This window comes from Motacilla alba, chromosome 1, assembly GCF_015832195.1.
Source record: "Motacilla alba alba isolate MOTALB_02 chromosome 1, Motacilla_alba_V1.0_pri, whole genome shotgun sequence".
NCBI lineage: Eukaryota > Metazoa > Chordata > Aves > Passeriformes > Motacillidae > Motacilla > Motacilla alba.
The window spans coordinates 106,523,981-106,550,834 of record NC_052016.1 but is presented as its reverse complement, the minus strand read 5'-3'; the positions used below and the strand labels follow the sequence as shown (position 1 = coordinate 106,550,834).

Sequence of the window (26,854 nt, the reverse complement as noted above, 5' to 3'; positions counted from 1 at the left end):
TTTGTAACTTATTATAGTCTGAAGGGAGGTTTCAGCCTTTTAAAGCTTTGGACCTTCCAGTCTAAAAAAGCAAAGATCATTGAGAGATCTAGACTGTGACAGAAGTACCAACTGCACAATGAGGCATTCCAAGAAGAGAATTTTATGTCAGTAGCAATCAAGTGTTTTGACCAGTTACTAAAATTTGTGTGACTTTCAGCAAGGAGGGTGTATTTGGTATGGATTTTCAGTCTCACTGATGTTAAATGGGGAAAAAGGTTCCACTCTTTGTAGAACCTTTTCTTTGTATAATCATTATACCAACAACTTTTAGTAATGGTTAAAAGAATATAGCAAACACATCAGCCATGCTTTCACCTTTTGGCTGATTGTTTCAGGGAGTGTGTTAGCAGTGCATGGTCTTGCTGGGGAGGGATTTCAGTCTGTGTGTGGATTGCTGTTTTAGCACTGGAGAGGAAGGTGGGGGAGGTATGCCTTGCCACCTGGATTGAGGTCTCTGCTGTGCCTACTGATTTGATTACTTTCAGGAACCCAACCCCTTTCCCCACATTGGCTCTTAAGGATTCTGCATGCCATCTACAAATTACTACCATCATCCTGCTTACACAGAGGTCTGCTGAAGTGGGAGCTTCAACTGCAGACTTTTCCTGGACTCTGAGGAAGAATTTTAGGCAAATGCTTGACATCAGGTTTTTATGCTGTGATACGAAACCTTAGGGTATGACCAAGACCTCCTGGCAGCTGAAGCCTGGGGTCTGAGCAGTAATGCCCATAGCAAAGTAACAGCTGTGCTGGCTGTGGTGAGGGAAGAGGGTGTGTGCACTAATTTCTTGAAAGAGACGGGAACTTACTCTAATGGTTGGGTCTGAGGGCTTTTGTGCTTTTCACTTGACATCTAGAAATAAAAATGCACAGCAAAATTGTGGGTTGTAGTAACTTCAACCAGAAGAGACTAAATTGCAGCTACAAATCTTTGGACTGCTTCCCTCTTCCCACTCTCCTGTTTGAATCTGTTATAGGGAACACACAGGGTGTAGGTTTGAACATCTCCAGCGTTTGCTGAATCTGCTGGGCATCTTTGCAGGCTGCAGGACTGGCTGCAGTGGCTGGACCACGAAGGCCATTACTCCACGCTTGCTCCATCATCCTACACACACAAGGGGTGCCTTTGGGCACTTGTGCCCTGTAAGGCATTGAGACAAAGTGACAGGTAAAGTTAATTAGCCTCAGTGCAGCCTTAAATGTGTCAGTTGTCCTGGGTTTTGGGAGGGGAACAATACCCCTGTGTGGTGTTGCCCTGCTCTGTGGCTCTCCAGCACAAGAGTGGTCTGGGGACACCTAAAGTCACCTCATGGAATGCAAGGCTTGCATGTCTTGAGTTTGTTGCTCCCAAGTGCAGCTTATTTGATCATGCTGCAGTCTGTCTGGATTGAGGGGAATGATCAAACGTGCTGAACAGCAACTCTGTGCTCACTCCCAAGTATGGCTTTAGGTCTCTAGCGGCAGACCTCCTTTTAAAGCCCAAGTTGTGTTTTCTTAAACATTTTATCCTTTAGAGTGTTGCACGTGCATTTTCGATCACTTGAACCGGCTTCCTGTCTCCTTGCTTGGATATTTTTTCTTCTTCTTTTTTTTTCCCCCACTGTGCTCACGAGTCAAAGAAAGAATTAAATTTTCCCATGTACATACATATATATATGCCCGCTTTTGCTTTTATGCTTCTCTCACACAGTCTTTTACCGTGGGTGAGCGGAACTCTCGGCAAAGAAAGCAAATAGAGAGAACAGACCCATCACCCCCCCACCCCTCGAAAGAGCAGAGGGCATGTGGAATAAATCAAAATGCAAAGCATAATAACAAGGTCCCATGGGAAAGGGAGCCTTGTGATTGTGTGCCGGCGTGCACTCCCCTTAGAGACGGCGGCCGGGGGGCTCACCTCACCGCGGCCGGGGGCTCCTTTCTTTCTCACTCGCATCTCCCCTCCCGATGTCACCAATCCATTCACTACCCGCAGAATTGATTAACATTTGTTGGGAGCGAGGGGGAAGAGCGGAGGGCAGGAGGAAGGGGGCGCGAGCGGGTGATGCTGGTCCCCACGGTGTGGCAAGGCGAGGCGCAGGATGGCTATTTTATAGCTGGGGACCCTGGTGACGTATAGCTGAGCGAGCTGGCACGGCTCCTCGTGGACCAGTCAGCGGAGCGAAATCGAAGCTGACAAGACTTTTCTGGCATTTTGGAAAGGACTGTAATCTACTGTAGGGGAGAACAGAGCCGCTCAATCACCGCCGCTGTAAATAGGAGACGGAAGGGAGCGAGGAAGGAGGCGAAGAGAAAAAGTGCTTGCTGGGGGGGGGAGGGGGGGCGGCATTTTTGGTGGATGGTATGAAGCCAGCCATGGAAACTGCAGCGGAGGAAAATGCAGAACAAAGCCAAGAGAAAAAAGGTACCCAGGGGTCTAACAATAGCCTGTTTAAATCTTTTCATTCAGGGGGCTTAAAGAGGTTTAGGCCAGTTTTGTCACTTTTTCAAATAGCTCTTAAACAATCATTACTGCGTCTTCAGGCTTTCAGCCGTCCTTTCCTGCATGGCTTGACAACAAATTAATAGAGCATCAACCTTTCTGTCTGCGTCTGTATTTGCTCTGAATCTGTCCTAACCCTACCCGAAATGATGCTTGCAAAAGAAGTCTCGTTATTGCTGCGTCTTTCACAGATTTTGGTTAATTTGGTTTGCAGAGGTAGCGTGTGCCTGTGTGTTTGCATGTTGTTTTCGGAGCCGGAATCTGGTGTTTTCATCGAGACCAGCTAGCCATGTAGCAAGGCTTTACAATGCAGTGTGGGAGACCTCGGTTATAGCAACATACAATCGATTATAATGTCACACAACCTTCTTGTAGCGAGCTCCATGCCAAATGCTACTCTTACTTTAAAAATTCCTTTTCTATGGTGTCATCTGGCGAATTTTACTTCTGTAGCTATCTGCCTGCATTATGATAAGGAACAATGCAGTGAGTTTTGCAACATTAGATTTCAGGATGTGTTAATCACTGAGAATTGCTGCTTGATTGAGAGAACAATTCCATGGTAATGGTTCTGTTGTGGGGAGATGGCAGCGCTGAAAGAGAGGTGCTTCATCCATCCCAGCTTTACAGGTTGATTCTGTTTGGTCTGGAGTGCTGAACTTTAGAGCAGAAATTCAGCTACCAAGGGATATTTTCTTTCTGTGTTGTACAATTTGTGTCAAATAACCGTTCCTCTTCAGTGTAGCAGACTACTCTACAGATCATAGCAGTTTGTTGGGTTTTTTTTTTTGTTTGTTTGTTTGTTTTTTTACCGAATGGTACAGCAGCAACAAAATTATTTAAATTTCCACTGTCTCTTCACTTGAGCCATGGTACATTTTTTAACCTGTTGTGTATCGTTTGTAAACAATCTGAGTCTCTCATCTGAGTATCTCACAGGCTTAAGCAGCTGATAAACAACTAGCGCATTTCCCCAAGCAGAATTCTTTCATCGATTGTTAAGCAGTTCAGATATAAACATGATAAATCCCGCTAGTGTCCAGTAACAGATTTTGTTTTCCTGCTTTGAATCCGACTCCTGCTGCACACTTCATATAAAACAAGCTTCAGTTTCAAGTAAATGAAATTTGTCAAGTGATTAGACATAGTACTACATAATCCCTTAGGGATTTCACAAAAGGAGGTCCACTGATGAGAGATTAAACTCTGAAAGCCATTAGTGTATGCGGACAATAACCCACCTCAATGCAGATTTTGAGTAATTAATGTACAAAATGTCCTGAATAGATTGACTATAAAACCACTTTGAATTGATATATCATTCTTCAAAAATTACAGCAATTCTTTATTCTGATTGAGGAGCTTCTTTTAAACCAATGGCATTCATGTTACAATGAACACTAAAGAAAGTTATCCGCATGCATTAGCAGCTGCTCAAAACAAAATGTGTTGCTGAGTGTGTTTATGATGAGTTTATGGCTTCCCTTTTGTTTTGGCAAGGATGAAAGAACAACATGTAGAACAGTAAATCTGCTTCCAAGTCAAGGAGGTTGATCTGTTGCCTTCATCAAATGCAAGCAGGGAGCCTCCTATCCCAATGTTACCACCATTTCTTAATTTTTTTCTATGATAATTTTACACTATGGATCTGTTACATAAGTATATGTATGTAACACTTGTAGGCTTTGTTCTTGCCGATTCTCTGATTCCTGAAGGTAGCACATGGTCTCTCACAGTATGCTCTGTATTTCTCTTCACTTAAATTCTCAATATGCTTCACAGCAAATTAAAATGCAGAAAGCTGAAACAGTCCCACTCCTAATTTCTGTAGCAAAACAAATAGACCAGATTCCCTGCAAAGTTACTGCTGTGAAGTGGTCATGGAGAAGACGTATTTGGTTTTGAGGGGCAGGTTTTCCAAAGTGCTAAATCTGTCGAGTCCAGTTGGGTTTTCAGATGGGCTCAGCAGGCATCACGTACCTCTCAAATGTCAGAATTTTTCAATAGGGCTCTTTCACCAACAGCTTCTGTGGAGGAAAATGGGCTTTTTCTCTGTGTAAAGAAACTTGCAGGAAAATGCTGCTGCTTTATTTTGGGGTACAGAACAGAAGATTTCATTTACTCTCTGGACATCTCTCACTTGTTATGCCTCACATGCTTGCCAGCCTTGCAACATTTTCTTCTTCCTCTAGGATCCTACCTGGACTGGGTAATGGCCATCCTTTATGAGATGCCCTAGATCCAGTGATTTCAAGGCAACTGCCACAGTTTCAAGCAGTTGAAGTCCTATCACAGGGTCTTTTAAATTCTTCCTTCTAGAAATTAATTGCAAAGCCTAAGGAGATAAACCATCCTCTGAAGGGGTTTGGGAGATGCTGCTATTGCTAGGGCTGAGCAAGGGGAAGATCACGAGCATTCTGCTTTGGGTACTCCAGTTCACACTCAGTATGCTTTTCACTGCCAAGTTCTGGGAAAGTATCTGCATTTATCTAATAGCAAATCGTGCTTTTAAGTTAAGAGATATTTTCCCTTAGCCGGAATTTTAAACTGCATGTTTCCTGGGATGTGCTTTCAATGCAAGGACCTTCTTGATGATGTGCTGCAGTTTTGTGGAATAAATACTTGGAGGAAGTTGGGACTAGGACTACATGCTGTCTGTGTACAGGTCTCGCCAATACTTGGGAGAACCCTGGAGAGCAATGCTGATGGAGCTCTTGGCATGAAAGCAAGGTCTGTTTTCAGTTTGAGCACCCAAAGCAGTCGTAGGTGAGCAGTGGTGCCACACAGGTATTGGGTTGGGTTTCCCAGCTCTGTGGCAAATGTGGACAGCCAGCTATTTTGGACTGCAGTGTAGCTGAGACAATTTGCACAAGGTAATGGGCTTTATGAATAATTACAGATTGATAAATAAAATAAATAATAAATATTTGAAAATAATTGAAAATTATTTAGACTTTTTAAATTTCCTAAACTGTATAGACCTAAGCTGTGCTCTTTTAATAATTTTCATGAATTCCCTGCCTGTTTCAGGCAGCGATACTACCCAGCTGATGGATTCAGTGTTTATCTGACATTTGTTTCTCTGCACCCAGATGAGTGGCTGCTGTCCCAGTTTTTTTAATTGGAATTGGAACAACCGTCATGTTGATGGAGATAAGAAATAAGTCAGCTTTATGCTGTGTATCAGCAGCCCTTATCAGAGGAAAACACCATGAAAGCTGAAGCAAAATGTTTAACAGATACTTTGCAGGGCTGCAGGACAGATTGGATGCATTTTAAAGATGAAGGTTTACAAATTATTACAAATGACAGGGCTTATCTTGGAGGCATTAAATTAAATCAAAACGTGAGGACTGGGCAGGCAGATTTACTGAGGTGGAATAAATAAGAAAAACGAAATGCCGTTTTGCATCAGCAGTGAAGGATATAGATCCTGATACACATTAACAGAGACAAGAAGTTTCCCTTTTCATTTAACTGTGAGAAATACTACCAAGGTGCAAAATAAAAAAAAAAAATTAAAAAATAAAAAGAAGAAAAAAAAGAAAATAAACCCCAAATGTGGATGACCATGGTGAATTCACCAATTACACACAGGATGGAACAAAGCCATGATACTAGGGTTTAGGTTCCTTATATGAATACATATGATATTCAAATTGCCTATGCTGTGCTGAGGAATAATGAAGACCAGTTTGAGCAGCTGTACCAAAGGTCCCTTTTAATTGGCTCTTCCCTGCTTGTGTTCTCTTGATAAAAGAAGACCTTGTCCTCAGTAATAGCTGTGAGCTTTATTATTTTTATGGTATATGAAGCCAGCTTTTAAGCTCTAAATAGACAAGTATATACAAGTCAAAAATAGAAAGAAAATACGTTGCTTGTCTTTCACTATTGCCCACAGTTGTACATTTGTGTTTAAATGAAAGTGTAAAGTGCAATGTGAGAAAGGAATGGATTGTCATACAGTTTATTTCACTTTTAGTAAAGTTATTTTTACACTGTGAGCTTATGACATTTTGATACATCACAGATGTATTTTTCATTACAAAAAATTGAAAAAAAAGGCATTTTTAAAAATACGTGTTATGATCATCAACCAAAATTTCCAAGGTACACACCTAATGTAAGGCTTACTCAGTGGTATCAGAGCTGTCAAGCCATTCAAAGATATTTAGTACTATTTAGTACACTGCATATTTTCCCCCATTTTAAGCAGTTGATTGGTGTTTCAGATCCACTGACAACAATAACTGCTGTAAGTCCCTGAAGAATATGACTGTAGGAAGAGAGGTCCAGCCCTGGGAGAATCTGGGACACGCGATATTCTGGGGATAATAATTTGGCAGGCTTAGTGATTTAGGTTTTAATGAATAGGATTTGGTTTCTAAATAGGAGGGGGTTGAAAAATACTCGGAGAATGTACTCATACTGGTCTGAACAACCTCCTGAAAGCAGAAAACCTAGACATATGTGCCATGGGATATGGTAATGGGGGTGGAGGAAACCCAGATGGCACTGGATGCGCACAATGGATTTTGCAACAGGAGCAAAGGGGGCAAAGAGGGGGGGAAGGTCTCCTTCAGTTACTCTGACCCTTCCCCATTTTCTGCCCAGCCTTGCTCCTTGTCCAGTATTCACACCAGACCATCAATGACCAAACGACACCCTCTCTTTGCTCCCGTGGACTGGCTTCATCAGCTGAGACAGATGAACATCAAAACTGTTTCCTCTAAAACCATAAGATAAAGGCGGCAAGCATGAAGATGTTGAGCGCTGTGAATTGCATTACAGGTGTGCAAGATGATTCATCCCAATGGATACTGAACACCACAGTCGCCATCCATGTGCCTGCGTGGTGTGACGTGCAAACATTGTCAGTTCTGTAGCTGCTGTGTCTGTGCAGCATTGAGGACAGCCTGGTTCTGACAGGAGGCCTCGAGCTTGGCTGTGGGTGGAGGCTATTGTAACCTCGACCAGGGAATGCAATTAGTGCAGGTAGTTACTCAAAAAGCAAAAGGTAAAGACACCCTTAAACCTGTTTCCTTTCCCAACTATTCAGGGTACAGAACTAAATTCCAATGGGTATGGACTGTGTGCAGTAGTTGTTAAGACACTGAAGCCTGGGGAGCTTTTGACCTGGTGTTGATTTTACATGAGTGGGCCTGGGTGGGTCCCAGCAAAGTCACCCAGAGATTTCACTTCAGCTTCAAAGGCCATGCCAGGCATGCACTAAGGGCTACCAAACAGCCATTGCTAAGTGGCTCTTTGCAGAGCAGTGGAAAAACTGAGATTCCTTATGGAGTTTGAACTGCCTGCTAATGAAAGGAGCCCTGTTACTGCAAAGCCAGAAATTGCTAATTAAAGAAACCAACTCCATAGAATATTTTCACTTACAGAAATGATGCTACAAAGTTTACATGATGTCTCTGTGTTTCAGGCTTTGATGTTTGTACCGCAGCAGACAGGTGACTTCACCAGCATTCCCCCAGGCTAAGGGAGAAAAGGAGCTGCCTGCTGTGCTGCTCTGAACAAGTGCTTTTTGCGGCCACTGCAGGAGAAATCTCAAACTGTGGGTTCAAGCTAGTAGGATAAAATCTTCTTGATGTTGAAGGTTTAGCTTAGATGCTGCTGCAGTACAAATGAACAATTATTTTCTTTTTTGAAGTCTTTGCAGCTGGTTATTTTTAATCTTAATTTTTCTTTAAATGTGAATCTGTTACTAGTGTCCAGTAAGTAGCCTCAAAAAGGCAGGGGGCAGACACTGGGGAGGCAGAGAAGGGGTGGTATGCTGTTCTAGCAAAGAATTTTGTTTTCTGTTTTGTATCCAATTCCATTTTTATGGCTTTCCTTGTCATCTCCCAAATAGGATTGTTTCTCTCTGAGCAGAAGGAGATGATATCATCCTGAGAGTGTGCAGTCATTTTGGAACAGTACTTTCAACACATTTTGAATTTTGTTATGCTCATAGGATGTGGAACTTGTCTTTCCTAAGAGGAAGAGTGAGCCATACAATACAGGATAATGTCTTCTGTGGAGGATTTACTGATACCTGCTTGATGGTTTGTATGTGAGATGCAGAGAGGGGAAAATTACCAAGCCACAAAGTACCCTTGATGCTAAATGTATGTACAAAACCCAAAAGACTTTTAGTATTGGAGTTCGTTTGCTGACAAAGAAGACCAACAAATTCTTGGTTTAAATCTCTAGATCCAGTATTTGGATTCAAGGCCAAGATTTTTTTTCTCTTCTTGACATATGCAAATGTGGCTGTGCCAAACTCCTCATTGCACAAGCAGCAAAACCATATGAGAGGGACTGGGTCCAGGACCTTCTGAGCTCCTCATAGACTAGAAATTTATGGCATTTCTACTTCTCCTGCCCCTTGAAATTTGTCTCTAATCTAGTCTGCAGTAGATGGGGTTATCATCCTCAAAACCTTCACATTCTCCACATGCCCAAATGCTGCTGAATTACATTTGCTTCAGCCAGAAATGATGGTTACTTTCTCTTTTAGCCACTGCAGAGGGGGACTCTGGTGCATTTTGAATCAAGGTCTGTCAGTGTCACCCTGACAGCTTTGACAAGGCCATAGTGGTAGCAATGGAGCCATGTAGGCTCAAAAGTGGTTTGATGCTGTTTCCTGCCTCCTCAGGGGCACAGAAACCCTTGCCAGTGAGTGGGCCATGAGTGTGTGAGTGGGTGAGGTGAGTTACTGCATGTGTGGTCTTGTTGCTGGGCTTCCTCTGAAAAGACAAGGAGAAGCAGGACTGCTCTTCTTGGCCATGAACCTGGAACAAATAGTTTTTAACACACTTGGTCCAGATTTTTGGATGTGAGCAGAGCCTAGGTGAAATAAAGCCTAGGTGAAATGAAACCAAACTGTTATTTTTTAATGTAAGAAAGTATCAGTGCAAACCTTTGTGTTTGCCCTGCCTTGACATGAAGCAATAACATTTTTCTTTGACAGCATTAGAGTATTTTTAAAAAAACAGGTAACATGATTTTCCATGCCTTTATCTTCTTTTTCTGCTGGAGCAGAGCTTTCTGTCATGGACAAAGAGAGAGAGATGTGAGAGTGGGTGGGGGTAAGGGATAGAGACCCCTTCCTTATGTGTCTTAACTCAAATCCTAGGTAGAGTTTGAGCTATTCAACCTTTCTTAACACCTGTGTGAGCATTTCCCTCTTGATCATCCCTCCTAATCTCTTCCCTTAGTCTGTAAGGTTATGTTGTTTCAGTTCTGAAGCTACAGTGTGTTTTTTGGGCTCTTGTTTTTAAGATTAAATGACTGAAAGTACTGAACTAAAACTTGCTGGTGACACTGACTTTTTACCACCTAAAATTGGCAGTGATCACCAGACCAGAAATGGAAATTGGCAGGTACCACTGGATGTACAGGAGTTCAAGGCCACACCGGTACCATCATGTGCCAGCATTGAGAGGCAATATTAGTCCTTTGGGGATTCAAGGTAAATAAAGGGCTGGGTGAAAGGGAAATGAAGAGTTCAGAAATGGTAGTAGCATAAACTTAATGCTTTGCAGTAGTTCTAACAATTTAAGATAAACATTCCTGTGTTTTTTCTTGTTTTACTTGTTAAGGCTGCAAGGCATCTACTTCTTTTTGTATGAATACTTGACATAAATTTGAATTTCCTTGTTAATGCTTGAAAGACAATAATGCGTGGTGTGAGGGACAGCTTCCTTTTAACTGTGCTCCCAATTGCTTCAAAATTGTTTACGGATGAGATGAAATAGTTTGGGGGTTTATGCGGATGAATCTATCAGACTTATCAGCCACAAATGCACAAATGACACTAAAGCAGCGACAGCAAATCTGACTCACTGGTAGCCTATGCTTCCTAGACAATATTCTGTGGTTTGGTTTGCATTTTTCCCTTGCTAGAAGCACTAAATGAATATGTGAGAGTCTAGAGGAGGATTTCAGGTGAGGCTGTAAAAATGGTTTGGTGATTCTACATGCCTGTCCTTTAGATGTCTGGCTTGAGACCTCAAGAAGATCCTATTTACTTTTCATGAAGCCTTATTTTAAGGGTCTGCCGGAGAATTGAGTTCTGAAGCATCTCAGAAAGTCACCTGAAATCAAGCCTATGATTGATCACATTAGAAAATTCCAGTCTGACTGATGGATAGCACAGCAAGGGGTGTATATGCTCAGAGACAGCCTTAGCAGCTAGCTCAATCCAGAATTCTCTTCTCTTTATGGAGCTGAGTGACTGAAGGCTGCTTGACAGCTTGTTTGCTGGAGAGGCCTGCCTCCGCATCACAGACTTTAATAGCAATGCAGGGAAATATTCATCAAAGCTTGCTGCCTCATCCTTCTCTCTTCCATCATATTTTCCTACTCTTGTGCTTTCAGATTCAAATGTTTATGTATTTCAAATGGCTTTTTTTTCCCCAAAAAATACTTAGGTCACTGTCTTCAGTATCAATATTCATTTGACCGTATTTTTTTTTAAATTACCTGGGTGACAGGTTTGGGGCTGCTAGAAGTCATTTCCAAACCTCACGTTTAGTACACATGGGATATTTCACACACAAAAGAAATGCTTCAGGGAGTTGTGGTACATTATGAATGCTGCCTCCCTGAGCTGTGAAGGATGTGGAAGGAGCAGGCTAGACCCTGGTTATCAGGGTCTTGGGCCCCTTCAGCTGTCCCCAGTGATGAGATATGTCCATATGTGCTGGCACAGATGAGCCAGGACACAGAGATGCACAGCCTTCTGTTACAGCAGCTGGGAGTCTGGCACCTAAAATGGTGCTAGAAACCCTTGTTTAGGCAACTGAACTCTTTTCAGTCTGCCTTGGGAATCTTTCTGAACTAGCATGTAGGTGAATATGCCTGTCATGGAGGAGTTGAGGATGAAAGGGTTCTTGGTGATGGCGTTACCCCCCCCACCAGAGCCCAGAAATGCCAGCTCAAGGGCAGATGTTTTAAATGGCTACACTTAAAGAAATTAAAAGTCTTTTAGGCAAAAATTAAACCTCTCTGAACAGGTCTTGAGTAAAACCAACCTGCCAGTGATGGATTAGCCACTGTGAAAGTGCTAGCCTATTCTCTTGTCCCTTAGCTTGCAGGGAAGATGTCACTTCAGTCCCAACACAAATTCCTGCTAAAAGATGCCTCCCTTCAGCACCACCTACAGCTCCCCACTGCTGGGTGGCACTGGCTGGTGTGCTGAGATAACCTCAGCTCCTTTGACAATCCACAGGATTTCTTGGGTGCCTTTGTCTCCTCTGTCAGTGTCCAAACTGGCATCACTATGAGGCCACCTCTGTGGCAGTCCTCATGGCATCCACCTCTTCTCCCAGGGTCTCCATGTACAACATGATCTCCCTTCCCTAATTTAAGCTTGAATCCAGCTCTTGAGCAACTAGGGAAGAGTCAGTGTGGGAGATTCACTGCAATGCTGGAGCCAAGACATCCCCAGAACACCTGCAACCTTAATGAGCCTTTCAAAATGCTGAAACAAATTTTTTTCCCAGAAAGCAAAGTACCATCTTTTTTCTCTAGAAAGAGAAAGTTTGCAATAGTTGTTTAACATGAGCTTAGCTGTAGGCGCTATGCACATAAGGGCACGTGAAGGTGGAGTATCTCGCTGAAGCAGCCTTACTGCTCCTTTGTTGAAACAAGCTCAAGTTTTGGAAATGATGTGGGGATTCAGCTGGACAAATAATAGCATGAAAGCTGTTGCAGGGCAAAAGACTTCTACAGTTACAGTTCAGTTTTCTCATTACTCCTCTTGTTCCATAGTTTGGTGAATGTCTGGGAAGATCTTCGCATCTTCAGTTATCTCTTAAATTGAGAATTTACCTTCTGAATCTGAGATCTGCCAGGCTGGAATACATACACAGACACACACACACACATATGCACAAACACAAGGTTTTGGCTCAGTTTTCAGCTCTAGGGAGAGAGAGGTTGTGTTTCTTGTTTGCTTCTTTATAGCTTAGGGAGGAGTCAACAGGGGAAGCGGTCAATAGTGGTGGCTGAAATCCAGTGTGGTTAAAGTCTTGCTCTCCTGCTGGGTGCTGAAGGCTGTTGGAGGGTGAGGTGAGTTACAGCTGGCAAAAAGGTGGAGCTAAGAGTTTCAACTCCATTCTTCCAGGTAAGATATTTACCTTTGATTAAAGTACAAGTCAGCTTTCAAAATCATGTCAGCCAAGATGCAGGTGGGTCTGGAGGATGGTTGAATCAAGGAAACTCAAGTGTCCTTACAGATTTTAACAGAGCTGTGGAAGTCGCCCATGAAACCTTTGTATTTCCACGGAGCTTGTCTAGACCTTCAGGCATTTGGATATCTTTGGCAGTTTGCCTATTGCTTCATCTCTTTTACCTTTCTACTTTGAGTTTGTCCAAAATTATCTCCTGGGCTGGCACCTTTTGAAGCAGCAGTTCCAGCATGTCGAACTTCCTGAGCATTTATTCAAGGAGGAAAAAATAAGGGAAGCGAGGAGAGGAAGGCCAGAGCAAGGGCAGAAAAGGAAGGACGGTCTTCAGACCTGTTGAGCAGTGAGTTGTTGATGTTTCAGCTGAGAGCTACAGCCCCAGTTTGGACCACAAGCTGCCCCTGCTGGTGCAATGTGTTTGAACTTTGAGCTCTGCATGCCAGTGAGTATTTCCACATGCTCAGGCTGCACTGAATCCCAAGGGTTATTTTGGATAGTAAATGCTAGAAGAAGTCTCCAGGAGAAATAACGCCAAAGCTTTTATCAATAATGCCTGATCTGTCCTTAATGTGAGAAGTCTATTTTTTAAATCACCAGCTTAATTTTTTTCCTGCAGAAGTCGCTTAGAGCTAAGAAATATCCCTCAAGAATTCCCACTGAAACCTGTTTGAAGTAAGGCCTTTTCCAAGGTATAAATTAGGTATTTTTCTTCTGCTATGGATTCCACTGTTTCATAGGGCAAAAGTAAAACAGAGAAGACATGAAGTAAAATGAAGTTCTGCCTGACCTTTGTCCAAAAGCAATAAAGCTGGACAAGAGCAAGTCTCACATCCCACCATCTCGAGGGGCAGCAGTGTTCTTCCTGTGCAGGTCTGACTCTTTTCTCTCATACAGCAAACAGCTGGGATGGGCCCTTGCAATAAGTATGGATGTAGTGATTCCTATTCCGAGGATTTTACTGTCTGAAAAAGATGACTTCAGAACACCTGTGAGCTTAATGAGCCTTGCAGAGGTTGGAATGATATAGATGGGGAGTGTGTGAAGGTAAACTAGATAAGGCATGTAAAAAACACATTCAGATCATCTATCTTTGCATGAAACAGGTTTGGTTCCTGCAACAGGAATGCAATTTTTTTTTCCTGTAAGAACTGCTGATTTGGGAAGAAGAGATTTGGAGGAAAAAAAAAGGGTTATGATTACTGCTATCTGATCTTAGAGTCTTGTCTGCATCATTTAACATCATCCAGAAGAAACAAATCTTGCCTTGGTAAAACAGCCTTTTCTCCAATTTGAACATAATTTTTTCTTTAGTGAGAGAAAAAAATAGCTTTTGCTGTGGATGAACATTGATAACCTCTGAAAAGCTGTTTGATTTGTTTGAGCTTTTTTGTTTGTTTGTTTGTTTGTTTGTGGGTTTTTTTGTTACTCATGGTAGAAAAAAAAAAGTGCTTGATTTTAAACCTGTGCTTACTGTATTTTTGCAGACAAATTCAGGAGTCACTTATTATCATTACTCATACAGTACCACAGCAATACTTGGCACTTTGTGGATTTGAAGAAGGGTCTGCTAATGGTTCCTCCAGGCTTGGAGGTGCTTGTTCCTCGAGTGCACCAATTCTCCTACTTCCTCTCAGCACAGGATGTGTGGAGACTTTTAGTTCTCTTCCACACAAGAATATGGAAGCATCTAACTGATAACAGAGAATAAATACCTTCTCAGAAGAGGGGAACTAGCTGTATGACAGTGCTGAAACCAAATATTTTGTATCTGTATCAAGAATAACTGGAGAAGTTACAATTAAAGCTGATGACCCTCAGAAAGAGCTACTTGTTCTTCAGGTAGCTCTTAAATAGTAGAGGTTGGGGTGAGGTTTACTGGATGGATCAGGCTATCCCAGGTCTCACAGGTTTTTACTTGAAAGAAGCATCTTGTGCTGGCCACTTGGAAGGATAACAGAGGCGCTCTTGCTGCATTTCAGGTCTGATCCTTTGTGGCAGCCCTGATGGCAGTGTTCTCCAAAGGTCATGTCCCCTCCACCACAGGGACTCTGCTGGCCAGGAAGGAGTTATTGATTAATAACCCTGGAAGAGGGGAATGCAAATGCACTGGGGAGATTATCAATCTGGCTAGACTAAAGTGCATTTACATAAAGTTTTCTGGCTCGTATGAGTTAATTTTCAGTACAAGTTAATTTCACTTCTTATTTGTGTAGGACAAAAAGGCAAAATTAGGAAATACTGAAAGGAAGTTTCTGTGGAAGAGCCTTAAGCAGTTTGTGGGTGGAGAAGAAAGGATTTTCTCTATTTGAGTTCATCACTTATTTAATCTGTTTAATGTTAATCCAGTGGTTAGTGAACATTTATTCTAAGTAGTAACAGCAGTTTTTGCTTTGTGTCATGTTTTGTAAATCAGCAAAATTTAAGATGAACAGGAATGAGTAAGGATAGAGCTTGGACAAAGACTTCCATGTGATTTAATGCAGAGCCTTTTTATTTTAGTCTCTTACTAAAGCATGGAAAGAAATTTTTCACAGGCTTTAAACTTATGCTCGTAAGGTTAAATATTTTATCTTATTGTGCTGTTGCCACTGACCCTTGGCTGCAGGTGGGGGTGACAGATGTGAGGAGTTATCTTTTTGGCAGGTACTGGCTTAGTCTCATGCAGAGGAGAAAGAGGTAAATTTCAATTTTGCTTCTGAGGTATTAGCCTATTCCCTCATCCCTCACTGCTTCTCCTGTGGCTGCCAGTCATGTAGCAGGTCAGAAAATGTACATCCTAGCATGCATAAGCCATTCAGAATGGAAATTTTCAAACATACAGTGCGTGGCAGACAGTAAAATTGGCAGTTGCTTTCATTGACATGAAGTTCATTTTCTGACAAAAATCCATGGTGGTTTAGGCCTCCAAGGGTATTATTCATGCTTGGTATTGGGTAGTCTTCAGCACTGTGGAAAGCAGGAGGTCAATGTCAAGTACTGAGTTGTCCTCTTACATTTATTTGTGAATTGGGAGTGATGCTACCAACACTAGGCTCTGTGGATGTGTAGTAATGAGCCCTATTTGATGGCTGCATTTAAGATGTTATCTAGTGCTTTCATTTAAGGTGTTGTCTAGTGCTTTTTTTCCCTTGGATTTCTTGTAACCTTCCTTTTGTTAGAACAGTTCCTCCCCGCGTGATTGTGGTTCTGTGGTGGAACATGAAGTGCAATTTCTGCCGTGTATTAACTGGGCTGGTGTCTGACAGGCCAGCATTTCTTAAAATGTGTTACACAGTTACAGGAAGTAAGTGATGAGGAGAAAATGATGCCCATTGCTTTATCTTTCATGGGAGGGGAAGAAACCAAACTTCAAAGGAAAAGAAAGTGGGAACTAACTCAAAGACAGCCACAGGATCCTGGAAGTTTAGCTCCCTGAAATGGAAAACTTTTCAAAGCTCCTTTCAGGTTTTCTTGGTTCTGTGTTTTTTTGTTCCATAGTGACCTTGACTATGGGCCAGTGGTTAGAACCTGAGATGCATTGAGGCACTAGTTCAGCCTAGGAGGTGTTTGGAACATTAGACAATAGGCTGGTTTTCTGTCCAAGAGGTATGAATATTCCTTCTTTATGGCATGTTTTCCATGCTTTGCTTTGAGGGAGAGCTTTGTGAACATCAGCCTGTCTCAGCTTTTCGAGTCTGGGCTTCAACAACTGATGTATGATATTCCTAGAGCAAGCCCTAGGAATACTCAAGGAAGCTACCTGATCCTATTGCATTGTCTTTTGTTGTTTCCAAAACCCAGATTTGACCTTAACAGGATGAGGTGTGAGAACAGTCTCTTTTTCTTTCTTCATTTTAAGACAATCTTCCATTAATTCTCTATTACCTTGCCATTCTGAGTTTAAATCTTAAAGCTGAACTTAAAACACCAAAGGAGGTTTAGCCACACAATCACCATTTGCCATGGGAAATTGAATGGCTAAGCCCCTGCATGCATGCAGTAGGCTGTACACTGCTGAGCAGATTGTATAATTGTTCATCATACATTAAGCAACCAATTGCCGATTTATGTACATATGTAGGTTCATCCTCTACCAATTTCCTGTGACTGATAGCTGCCAGGAGATTAAAAGAATAGCCAGTTCCTGTTTCTTTCTCCTCTCTTTATTTTTGTCCTTTAGCAAGAATATTTGTGTGTGTGTGTGTGTTTAATAGCATTCATTCCCTAGAGAATAATCTCAGTCTTTGTTTTAGCTGGCCTCCTTCTGAGAGTGTGTTAAATCTGTAGCCAAGATCACAGGCAGCTCTGGGCAAATCATTGGGCTGTTATTAACCTGCCTCCATGGCAACTGCTGCTCACCAGCCTGAGGACAAAAAATGTTTTTATTCTGCTGAATTGCACAAAAGGTTCTAGTGATGCCTTGCACAAAATGGCCATTGAAAGGGAAGATGCAGTGATGTGTGTTTGCGCTGTACAGTTTCATATTTAAATTGTTTTATACTGTTTCGTTGGAAGTGGATGTGCAGCTGAACAGTGCAGCGTTTTGGCCATATGGAAAATAAAAACTAGCAGAAAATTGGAGCTGAGCTTATTTTAATACTACTTATTTTTGTCAGCTTGAGTTCACAGGCCTTCAGCCTGCAGTTGTCATCAGAGTGTTAGAAAGTTATTTTGTGAACATGAGCTAGGCAAACATCTTCCTGGGGTTTCAGTTGTACTGTGTGAAGATGGTTGCTGACTTAGAGTTGCAGAGAAAGAACATAAAGGTTTCCTGGAAAGCTTTCTAATTGTTTTCAGAAATCCTCTGCTTTGCTTCAGTGCTTCTTTGGGAAGCTTGGTAAGCGTGTCTCAGTTCTTGATGAGCTTCAAATTGTAGCTGGTTTTGAAGGCTGCTCTTAGCAGTAGTGTTTTAGGCTCGTGTTAAATTTATAAAATCAGCCTTATTGCTTGGGCTAGGCATGGCTTTAATCTGCTCATAAAGAGTGTTCACAGTGGGATCTGGGGGGAGGTCTGGCAGCCCCTGCACTGAGATGAGGTTGCATCCTGCAGTTAGTTACCCTCTCGCAGGAGGCTGTGCAGCTCTGCTGTCAATTTGGGTGCAGAATGACTATGTATGGATGGATGCTGTCTCTTGGAGGAAACATGCTGGTTTGGGATGCTTCATGTGCCGGCAAGCTGGCTGTGTGCTGTTTTCAGGTGTACCAAAGTCTCTCTGATTCCTGCTTTAGTCTTGGGGTCAAGGTGAGTAGTTCCTGCAGTTCCACATTTGGGTAGTTTTCTCTGTTCAAAATAAGGTGGTTGCTTTAGACACCCTCAGAGATACCCTTGGCTTTGTTCTGCACTGAGAAAATAAAGGCCACCCAAATTCTCTGATGCCTTTTTACTTGGACTGCAGAGGATGTCAAAGAGTATGGCCACAAAGACAATCTTTGTAGCTGCCAGTTGCTGATAGGTGAGAGGGGGTCTGCCACTGTTACCTTGTGTTTGAGGGTCTGTGGATTAGTGGCAGATACTGTCATGTGTTTGGGTAAGGGATCCAACAACCTCCTCAGGGCAAATGTTCTGCCAGTGGCCTGGAAAGCTGGCCTGGCAGTATGGGGTATTAAACATCAGTCCTGGGTCTACACCAGTTTTCAGTTTTGTCAGGCTGCTCCCATTTTCTGAAACCAACAGCTTTCCTTTTGGATCTGGTCATTCTATTGGTTTTGCTTCCAGCTGTTTTTATTTTCTGTCTTTGATGGGTTCCTTCTGCAAAGCAGTCTGCGGGATCAGCACAATTTAAGTGATCAACCTCTCCACACTAAGCAATGATCAGTGTTGGGGCTCCTGCTTTAGGAGTGTGGCTCGAAAGGTGGTTTGTTTGTGCTGGGCTGTGACCACAAGTGTGTTGTCTCCTGGGTCAGAGCATGGTTACTTTTAGATAATCTTTCATGGCTAATCCTGCACCAGGTGCATGCATTTCTTGGATTAACTCTGGGAGGTTTGGACCAGATGCTGCGGAGGAGAGCCAGGCTCATGTGTGTGGCTGCTCCTGCATGTGAGCTGCTCTCAGGCAGATTCCCCAAAGCAGAGGATTGCTCTGCAAGGTTTGTTGTCTGAACTCAGCTCTGGACCTCTGTGATAAAATGAGACCCAGAGATGATTTCCTCTGATAGCGTGCATTTGGATTTTGTTTGGCCCATCACTGCCGAGCTGCAGTGTTTGTTCATTTGGCAGTATTTTTGTCATGAAGATAGTTCCTACTGAGTGGACTCCAGCTGTGGACTAGACTACAAAACCTTCCCAGGCTTGTTTCTATACAGTCAAATCTTGTCTGCAGTTAGTGAAGTAATTTGGATGGTGACAGCTGCTTCAGCCTGACGCGAGGGCATTTGCTAGCGACTCTCTAAAAGAAGAGTTTCTCACTTATGAAATGGGAAATCTTTCAATTATTGAATGCATATTATTCCCCAGTGCCTCACAGAAGTGCCTGCTCTGCAACTCATTCATTAGTGGCAAAGGGAGGGGGATAAAAATAAACTTTTCTCATGTGGTGGCTGGAGACTTGCTGATCTTTGTGAGGGATTTTTTGGGTGGGAAGATGTGATGTCCTCATTTGCCAGCTGTCTCCTTGCCTTCGAATGCTTTGTCCATGCAGTGCCTTGCCATAGCAGCAGTGGCTGTCCTGCGACGCTGGCCGCTCCATTAAGCGTCGTCTTAATGGCTTGTGTTCTTTGCAGTTGTATGAAATGCACATTAATGGGGACAGCTTAATGCCATCACCCTGAAGTAATGAATTGGTATGGATTGCCATTACCGTTATAGCGCAGTTAAAAGCTGGGTTTGTTTCCGATTTACATTTCCCAGCTTTGTAAGCAGATGGGTTTTCAGGCCACGCAGTTGGAACAAACCTGGCAATTCAGCTGCAACCTCCTTATTACAGTGTTCATACAAATAGCAGCTCTGGGGGGGTGTTTTGTTAACTCAGACCAGTTAAACCATGCATTTCAGTTGATCATGATACTGCAAACTGTATTCAAGGATCACTGTACATCCAGTGTATCCTATAAAAAGCTGGAAATACGTAATACAGCTTCATACAGCTGCCCTCAACAAAAATTGTTACTCTTTGGGTCCTATTCAATTTTTCTGTTGTAAAAGTATCTGTATCCCTATAACCTCATGTGAATTTATATAAAAAGGTAACTTGGGAGTACTAGGAGAGTGTGGGGTAGTTAAGTTTTGTGGACCTAAATGTATTAATCTTCCAATGAAAGTACAAAGCATCTCCTACTTTTACAAGAGGCTTCATTGTCTTGAGTAGTTGCCTGTCTGGTTCGCAGAGTGTTGCCAGCATAGCTGGTGCTCCTGCCATTAGTAAAGCTGAAACATGGTGAGCTCTAGATGAGCAGCTGAATTGCAGTGGATCACTTTAGACAGTGATTTTTTTGCTTTTTCCATTTCATAGGCTGTCTCATCGATCTCCTCTTGATCCTGTAAAGACAGGAGCACTCAGCCCACTTTCTGGGCTTTGAGTCCATACCAACAGATCTGTAGGTCACTGCTTTAGAGGGTGATGCTGTCTTGTACCACCTATAGATTTTTTGCTTAGCATGTCAATGCCTGGGCCTTTTATTCCCTCTGGCTTTTACCAAGTAGAGGACGAATATTCTTTTCCTCATAATTTGCTTTTTGCTCATGACATTTCTTTTGCTTTCTCTCTTCTGCTTAGGTTGCTTTGAATGTTGCATTAAGTGCCTAGGAGGAGTGCCATATGCTTCACTCGTGGCAACCATTCTCTGCTTCTCGGGGGTAGCGTTGTTTTGTGGCTGTGGCCACGTGGCGCTCACGGGAACCGTGTCTATCCTCGAGCAGCACTTCTCCACGACTGCCAGTGACCATGCTTTGCTGAGTGAAGTGTAAGTATGCCTCCCAATCCCACCATTCATCATAACACCCTCATGCTGAACGAGGAGAGATGGATTCAAACCTCAGTCTCCATCCCTGAGTATTAGGTTGCTTGTTTTTGTAACGGTGCTCAGTCATTTGCTGGTGTTCACCTACAAAGAGCCAAAGCGTGTGTCCTGGTACATTGCTTATACTGGGACCAGAGCTATTTAATATCTTCATCAGTATCACAGACGGTGGAATTGAGTGTACCCCCAGCTGCTTTGCAGATGACAACCAAGCTGAGTGGTGCACTTTGCTTACCTGAAAGGGAGGATGCTACCCAGAGGGACTTGGAAGCCTTGAGGAGTGGGACTGTGTGAATCTCATGATGCTCACCAGTGGCAAGTGCAAGGTGCTGCACGTGGGTCAGGGCAATGCCCAGTATCAATGCATGCTGACAGAGGAAGGGATTGAGAGCAGCCCTGCCAAGAAGGACATGGAGGTGCTGTTGAGTAAAAAATTGAACATGAGTTGGAAATGTGCACTTGTAGCCCAGGAAGCCAATTATATCCTGGGCTGCATCCAAAGCAGCGTGACCAGCAGGGTGAGGGAGGTGTTCCTGCCCCTGTGCTCCGGTGAGACCCCACCTGGAGTGCTGCATCCAGCTCTGGGTGTGCTCAACACAGGAAGGACATGGACCTGTTGGAGTGACTCCAAAGGAGGCCACCAAGGTGATCAGAGGGCTGGAGAACCTCTTCTGTGAAGACAGGCTGAGAGTTGGGGCTATTTAGCCTGGAGAAGACAAAGCTCTGGGGAGACTTTGGAGCAACCTTCTAACACCTAAAGGGACCTACAAGAGACCTGAAGAGTGACTTGTAGCAGGGCCTGTTGTAACAGAACAAGGCAGTAACAGTTTTATTTTAAGAGTAGATTTAGTTTTTGTTGATGACATACAGTGGTAAGGTATGTCAGGAATAACAAAGAAGCATGGTTCTGACCATCCCTCTTCAGAAGAAGCTGGACTGGTATAGGAGAAAAAAGAGAGAAAAAATGGGAAAGATCTGCAAATGTAGCCTTTAGATATAACCACAGGTGAAATATTTGGGCCTTTTGTGTTCCCAAAGCTTCTCTGTGAGGTCAGAGGAAGGCCTGGAGTGCTGCCTCAGGTCCCATGTCCAGCAGCCAGCCTGGCCATGTGTGGCTGTGATGAGTGGCCCCTGGGATGAGCGTGGTGGGCATGGCACATACAGGAGTGCACAGGCAGCAAGCCAGACAGGTGATACTTGAAGACTCTGGTATCATGGCCCTATGCAGGACACTTAATTCTTATTTTCTTTTTATTTTCTGTTGTCACTGACTCCCTGTATTTGCTTGCAGGCATAGACCTGCCAGTTTGCTGCGTGCCCTCTGAGCACTGGTGCTGGTCCCACAGCACCATTTCAGGGCTTCCCCTGTCCACAGGACCCTCTGTACCCTGACCTGCTCTGGGACTGCTCCCCACTGGGGTCCCCCCTTGCAGCATTGCCCACACTCATCCCTGGCTGTGGCTGGCAGTGTGTCCCCAGCTCCAGGGCATGAGCCACCAGGGCCCTGCAGTTAGACATAAAAATTAGTGAGAAAATGTAAGCAGCTGTTCTTCAGCAACTGGGTAACAAAACACCCTGTGCTTGCATCAGTCTCCATTGGAGCAAAATAGAAGAAATTGCAAAAGCAGCAGTCACAGGCAGCAAGTTTTATGTTTTGGAGAGTTGTTGACAATGTTTCTTGTCATGTCAGCACCAGCAGCTGGGGAAATGCATAATTCCTACCAAAGCAGCTCAGGGCTCGCCACTGTGGAGCCAAGGGGGGTGAGAAGGGAAAAGAGGTGCTAGAAAGGGGCAAATTTGAGGCTACAGCAACATTAAAAAAAAAAAAATAAGAAAACTACATTAGTAACACACCCTTTGGAATAGACTTTCTTTAACCAGTTTTCCTATTACTGATTTCTGGTAGCATGCATTGGGTCTCTCCTGGACTATTATTGATGGTGAAATGATTTCTTCTATACTCTCTCAAATCCTGAGTTAATTTTTTTGTTCTTTACATCATAGATGCAACAGATTTATCCAGTTATTTTTAATCAGTTTGAAAAACAAAGATAACACTTCCCACATAAAATTTTAAATGAGCAATATCCTATTTTGATACAAGGGTAACATTTAACTATATAAATGGTAGTCGTCAATTTTCCTTAAGCTAAAACATTCAGATGCTCTTTGGAGATCTATGCCAGCAGCTGCTGCTTGGTGGAGAGTGGCAAGAATCAGAAAAAAATATATTGAGCAAAGCATATTTATCCTCAGAAAACCGGTAGTGTGGATGTATAAAATAAACCTCTTGGTTCTGTGAATAACTTCATCAAATATAACCATCCCAACAATCAAATTCATTCTAAGAAGTTCCAGGGAAATCGTGCTAATAACAAAATACGACTTTTGAAGAGTAGAAGTGTTGTATGGAAGATCTGGAATTCTGGTCCTCCAAAATAATTAGCTTTGGATACAGAATCTGATTGATAATATTTAGAAATTATTCTTTTCATCTACCTAGTCTAGCTAAAGGAAAAGTACTGTTAGAGTGTCAGTGCAGATGGTAGATTTTTAAGAAATCAAGAACTTTCTCAAACAACATCTGAGGGAAGTGCTTATACCATGTGCCCTGAGATGATCTTCCTCTGAGTGGTTCCAGAGTACCTAAAAGGAAGCATTTCCTAAATAACTCTTCCGTTAAAAAAAAAAAAAAAAAAAACATTTGGAGGCACTCAACACTGCTGTGACTTAAAGCACTGAAACTACCAGCTCACTGGGAACTACCCTTCCAGGCTGTAGGGCAGCCTCAGGAGAAGTCACTGCATGTTTGCTGAGTTCTGTATCAGACAGATATTGCTGAATTCAGAAATTTTTGCAAACTTAAGTTAATCGGATTCCACAGGTGGAAATGGTGAATTTCAGGGACTGCTTCCTTTCCCTAAACCCAAGGAATGACCACAGAGCCTGGTAGTTCAGTCAGGGCTGCAGCTCCAGGCTTTGCCACTTCAAAGCCCTGCATTGTCCCTGGCAGCCATTCTCAAGTGAGGAGCAGTAAGAGGAAAAAGGAAACCTCCATAGTGGAGGCGTGAAATTGCAGCTTTAACATGGTGACTAACACCAGTCGGTGTAAGGACTGCAGCACCAACAGGGGATGCTCAGGTGGGTGCAGGACTAATGCACATCAGGATTGCTTACCTGGGAAGGGCACAGTTGTGACAGTGTTTTCCTGCAGTCTGCTTGCTTAAAATGCTAAGGAGCATTGAACTTTGTTTCTAGGAGTTGTCTCTCATTTATTATAATTTGAGAGGACTGACTTTGTTTTTATAGGACTGAAATCTAATTATATCATTTCTTTCTTTTCCCTTTTAGAATACAGCTAATGCAGTATGTAATTTATGGCATTGCATCATTCTTCTTCTTATATGGCATAATCCTTTTGGCGGAAGGTTTTTATACAACAAGTGCTGTGAAGGAGCTGCATGGAGAGTTCAAAACAACAGCCTGTGGCCGCTGCATCAGTGGAATGGTGAGTGGGATCAGAAGTGGGAACATCAGTCTTTGCTGGCTAAAACCTGTGGGCTTGGTTTGACTCTTGAGTTTTGAGTAACAGAATGTTGCTGCCTTCTTTGTTTCACTCCTTGTGGGTGATCAGGGTCAATCCATGTCTTGGTTCTTCTCTGAACTTCAAGGGTGCTTGGTTAAATCAAAATGCTGCAGATGGGCTGAGTGGGGCCTGCCCTGTCACAAAGCTGAACCCACTGGTCTGAAGTAAACTGAGGAGACTGCTAATTTTAAAACACTTAAATGTGAACCAAAATGAAATTCGTGCTTTTAAACATGGAACACTTGAGTGATGCTTAAAGGCAGACTGTAAAATGGCTGTGGTTTGCAGAGCTATTTAAATATCAAACTGCAATGGCTCTGACTTCCATAGTCAATTGTGCTTGAGTGTCTGAATCCTTCAACAAACAGTAATGAATGAATGAAGCTTCACAACATTTTTGCACTTGAATCAAGTGTTGATTTGCAGATGGCAAAAGGCACACAGATAGAATAGCGAGGCTTTGGCTTTTTTGCAAAGCCTTAAAGTTACCAGCCATATTCTCTTCAGCATACTTCTGTGTTAGAACAAAATTGTAAGCAAAGTTTAACTAAAAATAAAACTTCAGATTCTCACCCACATTGTCCCCAAGGGCACACTCTGCAAGAACAGCCATAACTATGTTTCTGAGAGAAGATTTCAAAGCTATTACTGAAAATCTGAATTCAAAGCTCGTAGTTATGGAGGAAGCTAAGCAGTATGACAGATCGCCCACGGGAAAGTGTGGGTGAAAAGAGAAGAGGCTTTTGATGTGATTGTTGCATTTTAATATACAGTCTATATCCTGAACTTAAAAAATATGTACTTTCAGCTGGTTAAATACAAAAGAGATGCATGTTTATTTTCATGAGAGTTAGCAATTTTCCACTGTGCTGTTGGGTACTTACTGAATTTTTCAAGAGCTAATAAAAATAAGGCATCTGATAATTTTCCAGTTAAGCATCTATTTGCTCCCTTTTTTCCCAGCAAGTATGGTCTTCACCAAGGAGCAAAATTAGATCTAAAGCAGTGTTTTCAAAAGATCCAAAATAAAGTAGAAACATACACATCCATGCATCTCATCAGTGCAGACAATTGCTCGTGCAGTTGAGTAGTTGCAGGCACATGATTGTCAGCTGCTTATACAAATACCAGTGTGACACATGGAAATAGGGCAGGAAAACATGTTTTCATGTTTGTTCATATTTGTCCATACAATTAAGGAGAGAATTTACCAACTGAGGAATGGCTTGGAGCTCTGATAAGCTGCATTAATGTTTGGTGGTGACAGGGAAAGTGCCTGTATGCTGCTGTGTAAAACCTTAGGGCTAGAACAAGATTTGTGAGGACATAAAATGTTTAACAGACTAGTGACTGCAGCTGGGTACAGGCGACAGGCTTTTGGACATACAGTGACCTCTTGCCATTTTGATCAAGAGCTCCTCTACTTCTTCTTTCATTATATTATTGAGCAAAGTCATGAAAGGCAGTCTCATCTTGCATAAGGTTGCTACAGAAGACAGACTTCCATCTTCCCTAAATTATTTGTGTTGGCTCTGGTAATGCAGAATAGCCATTTCCCACAGTTATCACATTAAATGTGAGAGTGAGTGTATTTTTTCCTGGCTATTTTAGGATTTAAAGGCTTTGTGCACTTCCTCTCATGCACACTTCCACATACACATATGCAAACACATGTTTTATTTGTAGTGTATCTACAGAAATCCTTTAACTGGGACCACTTGGTCCTTCCCAAAATCCAAAGAGAGGATTTTCAATTCTCACAAAAAACATAGAGGTCTGATGTATAGTGCTATCTAATATGAAATAGGGTATTCCAGCTGAGTTGTCTATAAATTAAAGTTTAGCTGGGGTTTTATGGGCCATAGTTTTGCAAGAACTTCCACCTTCCCACACACCACCTCCCTTGACTGGAACCCAACCAGTTGTTCAGCTTTTGCTCGAATACTTGTAGGGTTATTCTGGAAAAAACCTGTGGGGATGCAAAGTTGCACCACTGCAGCATTAGTTCAGTCCCTTGGTTCTGGGTCAGGATGAGAATCCTCCTGTCTGAGAGCCTTTCCCATCCTTGCTGTTGTCCTCTGGCACACAGATTTTAAGATAGCAGGGCACCAGTGCTTTTCTGGAAGTGAAGCCTTTCCAGCCCACCTACAGCTGAGAGAACAGCCACAGCTAACAGTGAAAAGAGAGCCCAGGAGATGTAACAGCATTCCCCCACCTTCCAAGTGGGATCCAAATCCTGGTCTCACCAGGAGGAGGGAGCTAGGAACTGATGCCAGAGCTGCTGTTTCACCATAACACTTTGAAGATGAGGGAAAAGGGAAGGAGCTTAGTGGGAGGAAGCTGGAGATTTTCAAAGCAATCAGTGCCACATCTTTTAATCTAACTGAAGAAAATGCATGTAATGTAGTGGTTTTTTTAAAGAGCAAACCCAAACCAGCAAATTTTAGTGGATAAATCCATGATTTTCTAAGGTGAAGTAATTCAATTTCTGCTTGGCAGTGAGTATTAGACCAATTGAATCCTTCTGATCTGCTCTTAACGGTCATGGTATGTTTGCAAAAATAGGTATTTTCAAATGTTACATTCCAAATTGATTTCAATACATCAGGGAGTGTGGGGGAGCTCT

The 26,854-nt window shown here is 42.7% G+C and overlaps 1 protein-coding gene across 9 annotated transcripts in view; it reads left to right on the top strand.

Annotated features, from left to right (window-relative positions):
* The window catches only part of GPM6B (glycoprotein M6B), a 108,010-nt gene that overhangs the window by 73,342 nt on the left and 7,814 nt on the right, over window positions 1-26,854 (top strand). For 4 of the 9 annotated variants that reach the window (XM_038141771.1, XM_038141765.1, XM_038141778.1 and 1 more), the window contains 2 exons: window positions 20,399-20,585; window positions 23,994-24,150. In XM_038141771.1, coding sequence (XP_037997699.1) covers window positions 20,399-20,585; window positions 23,994-24,150 — 344 coding nt within the window. Of the gene's footprint in view, window positions 1-2,032; window positions 2,444-9,869; window positions 9,990-20,398; window positions 20,586-23,993; window positions 24,151-26,854 lie in introns of those variants that run through there. The other 5 variants (XM_038141798.1, XM_038141818.1, XM_038141788.1 and 2 more) reach the window with 5 other exon arrangements.